Below are 7,885 nucleotides of genomic sequence, written 5' to 3' on the forward strand. Positions count from 1 at the left end.
TGAGGGGCAACAGAATGGGCAAGGGCAGGGCACCAGCGTGTCACTGCCCCCCCTCCCCCCAACATCATATCCCTCCCCCCACCCTGTGACAGGTGTCCTCTTTTTTGGACCTGGAAATATGGTAACCCTAAGGATGTGAGAAGCCTGCGCAGGCGTCTGCAGGACTCCAGCTTTCCAGAGTGCCAATGGGCAGGGTGACTTTTGCCAGAGCAAAGGGGTAAAGGTGGATGCACCTCCAGCGGTACAGATGCACCTGTGGCTCTTCCCTTTCCTGGATAAGCCCTGTCGCAGTGCTTGAGTCTTCCTGACCAGCCACTGCCTGGTTTCACAATCAAGGAGAAAGACCCTGCGTCTCCGGATGCCAAGCCATGGTCTTTCAGGCTCAGTGAAGCCAGGAACATTCATGCCATGGAGCATATTAGATGGGAAGACGACAGGGCTAACCTAGGCCTAAATGTACTTGGGATTTCTCTTCCCCTCTCCCCTCAGCTCCTTTTGTTCTTATGAATGATAAAGGATGTCCTTAAAAGGATAAAACTCCTGCTGCCTGTCTCCTGTGTGACAGGTTGAGAAGGCAGCAGCTGTGGCTGGCCTTGGTGGGAGAGGCTGCAAAAGCAGAGAGGGAGGGGGATGAGGATGGGAGGGTTGTGAGGAGCTCAGTGTCCAGTTACAAGGCTATTTCCATTCTTAGCCACCTCACAGCAGCCTGGAATATGGAGCCCCAGCCAGTAGCAAAGTGAGACCAAATTAACTCAAGGGCAAGCAAGGGTAATGCTGACACACACCACACTGCTGAGATTGCCCCCAAAAAGGGGAGCCCATCAGGAAAGCATAGCCCACCCACCACACACTGCACAGGGGTCTGTGGAGCGGGGCCCTGCAGTGGCATGGGGTCCTTGTCCCACACAGGGCGGGAGTGGGCACCTGGGCCAAGATCCCAGAATTCTGAAGTGCACCAACACTAGCCTGGCACAACCACATTGTCCTGGGGAGGAAAGAGCAAGGACTACCCCACACACCCCACTCCCTGAGCCAGCCCATCCCTTGCCAGGCTGCAGAACTTGGGGGCCCAACAACTGCCTTGCCCCAGTGTGACTCCCACTGCTGAGATCTCTCCAGAGTCACTGAGTCCCAAGTGGCCCCCCGGCAAGGGCATTCAGGCTCTGACTAAGCGTGCTGCCTACCTACAGCCTGGGAAGAACTGAACAGATGTATCAAAGCCTCCTTGATGCTTGCTCATGTACAACACTGATGGCACAAAGAACACCTCCCATGCCCAGTGGCTGCAGGACAGACCTGCTGCATTGTGGCAATTGTTCCCAAGCACACAGGGAGCTGCATGCTACTATTCAAACCAGCCCCTCTGCTCCTCCAAGTACCCTGGGTTCTCTTCCTGCAGAGAAGCTCTGTCCAGTCCTTTCTAAGTGCTCTAACAACCCCTCACACAGTTAGAGCATCAGCTTCAGGCAGCATCAGTTGTAGGGGTTAACCCTCCCCCAAATCAGGAAGACTTGAAACAGTCCCTCTATTATGCATGCACAGCAACAGGCAGCTGGCTGACAAAGGCAGGGCAGAGGCAAGGAAAGGGAACCCAGAATGCAGAGTACACAAACCCTTACAGTTTCCACTGGGTGCAAAACAGCAGGGAGTAGGGAGGTGTCTTACCTGCAGTCCCCAGGAGCAGCAGAGACGCCACACAGCAACACAGCAGGCTCAGGCCCCTCATGGTGGCTGCCAGGAGCTCTTTGCTGCTCTGCGCCTCTATTTATACAGCAACAGGGAGAAGGGTATGGGTCACAGTCACTAGGGCAACTGGGCAGCAGCCCAGCCCTGCACAGATGATGCCTGCCACCTGGCTTCCTGCTCCTCCTACAGCTATGTGGGGCCCCTTCCCTCAATCTGGGCTCAGGCAGTAAGTGTGTCCCTTTCCCATTTGGAGCTCAGGCACTGAGAAGCTCCCGCCCTCCACCCCCTGTCATTCGGCTCTGTCAATAACAGCCAAGGTGCTGATGTCTTGGAGGTGACAGCTGCTGCAGGAAGAGGGCTGGGGAGGGAAGGGACTACAGGTCTAAGCCCTTTAACTGCAGTTCTTATATGGCAGTGCTCAGCACTGCATAGATGGCACCTGGCAGAGGTGCATAGAGAACAGACAGTGTGCGCCTGAGAGCATGCCACAGACATGGACAGTGCTGGGCAAGGGCGGCACTGAGTCCCTGGGGATTGGGTCATATGGCTGAATTAACCTTGTCCAGCCACACACACAAGAGCAGTCAGAATTGATGGGGGACAAATCAGAAAACACTGGGCACTGGGGCAGCCCTGCGAGCTGAACACCATGTTCCACTGCTGGAGACAGGCTGGCCAAGCTCAGGGATGCTGCTGACAAGCCAGTCAGCACCCCTTCCTCCCCCCACAACAGCAGTCCACATGCCACTGCCAACAGCACACTGCCCCCAGCCCAGCCCACCTTTCTAAGAAGCCCAGGAGGCATAAACATCTCCCAGCTGCCACTGCTGCTGACCCCAGCCCCACAGTACTGGCAGGGACATGTGCACACAGTCCTAACCCCAGTCCCAATCCCAGCCTACCCCATGCCCTCTCTGGACTCAGGCCAGTGGAGCGGACCAGCTCCAGACCAGCCAAACCCACACACACAGTCCCACCCCATGCCTGCTCCAGATTCACCTGCTCAAGCTGAGCAGCAGCAGCAGAGGAGACGGCTGGGCGGAAACTGCTGCTCAACATGGGGGAAAAGTGGTTCCTCCCTTTTGCTGCTTCTGGGGGTGCTTCTTGCTGCAGCTGCCCAGAGCCCATGCCTATGCTGCCCTGCCACTTCTCTCTGCTGCCGTTGACAGCATCTTCGTGCTGCCCAGCAGGGCAGTGGTGGCAGTGCAGAGGAGCAGTAGGGCAGCCCAGACTTGAGATCTGGGCAGCTGCAGCAAGAAGGGTCTGGCATCAGTGAAAGTGGGGGGGGGGCACTTTTCTCCTCCGCTGAGCAGCAGCTTATGCCTGGCCACCATTGCTGCCACTGCTCAGCTTGGTGCAGGGCAGGCTGGGGTGTGGGCTTGGGCTGTGCATGTGGGTTCTGGCTGGTCCAGAGATAGTCCGCTCCACCAGGTTGAATCAGGAGCAGGTGAGGGGCAGGCCAGCAGTAGCTGGGGCCAGTGACAGTGGCAGTCAGAAGGAGCCGCTGCTACCTCCTGGGCTGCCTAGAAAGGCAGTCCAGCTGCAGAGCCACCCCAGCCCCAGGGAGCAGTGGGATGCACCATGGGATAGATGGCCCCTGGGCCAAGTGAGATCAAGGGACCTGCTGGAGGCTAGATAAAGTCCCTCCATGGGCCAGATCCAGCCCATAGGCCATATTTTGCCCACCCCTGTGCTAAACCAATATCCTATGGCTATTCATAGTCTTGCCTGTGACTGCACTTGAGCCAGGGCCCCACAGGGTTGCAGGGTCAACTTGAGCCATGAGGTTCACTTGATCCCTGCAGGGTTGACTTGAGTCATGGTCCCACACACATGGCAAGGAGTCCTGCTATGGCCTTGGTTTTAACCATCTGTGCTTGATATCGATTGTTCATAAACCTATGAAGGGATGGACTCCTTTGAGCCTGGCGAGATGGCTGAGTCTCCAAAGACTGAACATTCATGATGGACTGCCTCAGTGCCATGTATCGAGGGTGTGATGACTGAAAAGCCTTAGCATGTTCCCAGGGGGTGATGAGGGAGAGGAATGCTACCATAATCTTGTGCCTGAGTTTCCCACCATCTCCTGTGCCTGAGAACATGAGAGTGCTGAGTGACCCAAGGTGTCAATGCTCCCAGGCTGACCAGGTGAACTGGTGATTTGGTGACCACCTTCCAAAACAGATGACTAAGAACTAGCAGCTCTGGGAGGTGATGACTACCCAAGAGTAGCAGCTAGTTTGTAGCTAGAGGCACAATACAGTGGTTAGCTCTACCAATCCTGACCCTATTGCAGTTCCATCAGCCCACTGGAGCTTTACCCCCAGGGACTGTAGACCCAGCCCCATTGAGAGAAGTAAGACTCATGAAGACAGGTCCATTCATTGTTTGAGTGAGTGGCAATGGCAGTCCAGTGGGCTGTCTGAGCAGTGCACCCTCCTCTTAGTCCTTTACCTGACAGGGAACATACAGACTGTGTATAGCTGAGGCTTGGTAGCAGAAGCTTATGCTCAGAAAAAAGCAGCCATACTGGACTACCATGGTGTAATGGAAGAGATGATCCAGGAGGAGAAAGATCAGCTGGGCAGAAGAGACCTAATAGTCTGGAGAATGGTCTGAGGCCCTATGGCAGGACACTATTTGTGCCTGCCACTTTAAGGACCCAGCCAAGCAGCCAGCAGGTGCTTGATTGTCGCAGCCATTTTAGATCCCTGGCTGCCTATATGAACAGATCAGTTCACTACTGACAGGCCAGGCGGTAACATTGTCTGGCTGCAAGGCTGCTTGGAACAACCTGGAGGTAAGGGCAGGAGCTGTAGGGGATGGCTAGGAGGCTCCTGGTCCTGAGTATGACCTAAAATTTCACCCTGCTGGGAGTGAGTGGCCTAGTGGGGCTCTCAGTGGTGCAGGAGCCCCCAGGAAATGCCAGGCCAGTTACCACCCTGATGAAAGATGGGTTGGGATGCCTTAATAACCCCAGCTCCCACAACCAGGTGGGCCACCCACTTCTAGGGTCAAGAGGGTGGACCCAAGAGAGGGAGTGGGGCTAGAGGCTCAGAGGCATGATGTAGAGTACTCTTGATTGATCCATGCCGGGGCCAGGACCGGACCGATCAAAAAGACCAAGGGCCCACTGTGAGGGACACCCAGAGCTGAGGGCCTGGGGGTCCGACTGACCTTGGAGGCCAGGCCAGGGCCTGCGTGGCCAAAAGTCCTGGGGGGACCACACCTGAGAGGAGAAATAGTTTCAGGGAGCTAGGGAGCCCTGAATGAGGGCAGGGTAGGCCATCTGAGTGGAGGGGTCTAGTTGGGGTCCGAACTGGAGGATTCTGGGGCCCAGTGTGGGGTCAGTGAGATTAACATCCATGAATACCATCTGCGAGGCTTGGGCTGCAGTGTAGGGGAGGAGCAGAGCAACAGATAGTGCCCCCTGGCATCAGGGCAAGAAATGGGCAGCCTCCCACCTAATTAAGATAATTAATTAGATAACAACAAGTCATAGCAGGTGAGAAGGTGGGTGGTTGGCCCAGAACAGGTGGGCAGGGCCACTGGTAGAAGGGCCTCAAGAAGGCCCCCTGTTACAGGCCCTCATCTGCAAAAAGGGCAAGGCAGGGAGGAAGTCTGGGAAAGTTACAGGAGGGCACCAACTGGTGAGAAGGGCATCTTGAGATAAGGGAAGAGTCCAAGTGGGTTGGTATCTGCTCCAGGAGCAGAAAATGGGGGCAACTTGATAAGGACCAAACAGCTCAAGTCAGGGCAAATAGACATCGTGTAGTTTCCATTTTCATCTGGAAAGCTCTTTGCACTACTATTTGGGAAAAGGAGCAAAGAAGAGTTGTTCTGGGCTCAGTAGAGTGTCTGTATTCATCATTTTGGGTCTGAAGAACTTTTAACACACAGGTGGAGTGGATCTGCCACATTTACAGAGGTAATCTGCTCTGTTCATGTGTTGGATGCCCAACACAACACCAGGCTTTTAACTGTCATTATTGTTAACTGTTCCACTGCTGAGTGATCACAGCCTGTGGGAATGCCGAGGAATGTCCATTACTGTAAGACAAAGTACTGTAAATGGCAGGCCATTTGGAGACCAGTGGGCAGCACAACACGGCTCCAGTCAAGGAACAAACTAGGCCAGGAATCCTGGCAGAGCTCAAAGGGCATTCTGCCTTATACTGAGGGTAAAATAAACTGATGTAGGGTGTGCAGAGACCACCACTGAAGAATTGAGCCCCCCGGTACCCACATAATCATGTGTTGATTCCTGTGAGCAATATTTCAGCTGGATAGAACTGAGGAGAATATGCTGTTATTCCCTAACTTAATGTCTGCTACAGAACTATGTGAAAAAGCTGAGTTAATGCAGGTAGCTGGACTCCAAACTACCTTTGGCATAACTAATAACCAGGCCAAAACAATGGTATTAAAAGAAACTGACAGTGGGTTATTTGCAATGTTGGCACTTCTCCAATGAAAGTGTGAGCCAGCAGGAAAAGAACGGAAGCACATCTAATTAAAAATGCAAACCACAGCATATAGGCCAAATACCAGGGACAACAAACCACAGAAACCAGCCATAATCACTTGCACATTTATTGTGACCAAAATTCAGTGCAGAATGATTAGATGTAACAAAAACAAGTTTTGGTATTTTGCAAAAGCTTGCTGGTCTCACAGCAGAACAGCTTGACATACAAAAGCAGAACGTATCTAGGAACATACAAAGTTCCAACCAGTAATGTAACTAGGGGTGGGTTGGAGGAGCACCTGCCCTGGGCACCAAGTTAGGAGGGGCACTGGAATTGCCCCCCACCTCTTCAGAATATTCAGGGCCCACTTGATCCCTGCAGGGTTGACTTGAGCCATGGTCCCACACACACACACGGCAAGAAGTCCTGCTCTGACCCCTCAAAATCTGTGCCCAGCAGTATACTTATGCTAGGAACTCCAAAACAGTCCCCAGCTGCTGCAGCTGGCACTTTAAAAGCAACAGACAGGACAGGCAGAGCACAAGGTGACAGCAGCAGCTCAGCAGGGGATTATTTAAGAGTTGCCAGGCCATGGTTAAGACAGCCCTGCCCTTCCCCACTGCTCTTGGAACCACCAGTCCTCCCCCTTGCCTCCCCTGCCCTTTCTTAGAACCCCTGCAGTCTGCCCCAGCGCTGAGAACTGTGGAAGTAGACACACAGGAACACGTCTACAACAAAATTTAACCAATTCATGTGATGCATAGAATGGCCCAATATTAAATAGCTAGCAAGAGAAATTCCACAGAGACAGTCAACAGAGAAAGCCTGCACATCCTCAAGTATGAGAATATACTGGGTCAACAGAAAGCAAATTACTGCATGTACCAGGACTCTGAACAAAGGACATGGTGTCATAGTGTCTAATGACCTGGATTTCAGGTGAGTTTCTGACCAATTCACAAGTGGTTCATACCAGCAGTTCCTTTTAATATGTTAGTTCAAGCATTCCCTCTTATCCCATCACATCCTTATTATATAATCAAATGAGATGACAGAAGCTAACATGCCATTGGCAACAGACTTGTTTTCCTGGCACATTCAAGTGACCATTGATAAAGTAGTGCGGTGGATTTCCAATGAATCACTGCTCAGGACAAGCACTTGAGAGCTCTTTCAGGACCGAGATGATGGCTGCAGGAGAAGCTGCAAAGGATGGCGTGGAACGAAACCAGATCAGCAGGGGCAGTGTAGGCAGTCTGATTACTTCAGGAAACTGCTCCTTCTGGGGTTGTGACACATTCCTTTGCCCCAGCAGCTGCCAGTGAGCTGGGGGTACCTCAGGGCTGAAGGTGAGCGCTGTTGGCACCCCAGCATGTGTACTCTTCAGATTCTGCCTCCATGGGTGCCCAGTTATGCCAGCAGAGTCCAAATGGCATGGGAGGTGCCAGTGCACGCACATGCATGTGGCATCCAGGTAGTGGTGGAGAACAGCTTCTGCAGCTCCCTGCAGGTATGTCTATGGGGGGGGTTAGGGGGGCAGAAGGGGCACAGGCCATACTTTAGGCAGTGGGGGGAAAAGGGGTACAGGCCATGCATTGGGCATGGGGCTGGGAAGGGGCAAAGGCCATGCATGGGGGGGCAATGGTGATGCAGAGGGGCACGTGCCCCCCCCCCCAAGACTTTCCCCCCTATAGCTGGTCTAAAGCCTACAGCAAAGCCAAGGAAATTCC

At 53.4% G+C, this 7,885-nt stretch overlaps 1 protein-coding gene across 4 annotated transcripts in view; it reads right to left on the bottom strand.

Annotated features, from left to right (window-relative positions):
* SRL (sarcalumenin) overlaps positions 1-1,851 on the bottom strand; it is a 134,005-nt gene extending 132,154 nt beyond the window's left edge. For 2 of the 4 annotated variants that reach the window (XM_019507554.1, XM_019507555.1), the window contains exon 1: positions 1,666-1,850. In XM_019507554.1, the coding sequence (XP_019363099.1) occupies positions 1,666-1,726 (61 nt within the window). In that variant the 5' untranslated portion in view covers positions 1,727-1,850. Of the gene's footprint in view, positions 1-1,665 lie in introns of all 4 variants that reach the window. The other 2 variants (XM_019507553.1, XM_019507556.1) reach the window with 2 other exon arrangements.
* Between the last annotated feature and the right edge of the window lie 6,034 nt (positions 1,852-7,885).

Source organism: Gavialis gangeticus, unplaced genomic scaffold, assembly GCF_001723915.1.
Source record: "Gavialis gangeticus isolate Ggan-Ray unplaced genomic scaffold, GavGan_comp1, whole genome shotgun sequence".
Taxonomy (NCBI): domain Eukaryota; kingdom Metazoa; phylum Chordata; order Crocodylia; family Gavialidae; genus Gavialis; species Gavialis gangeticus.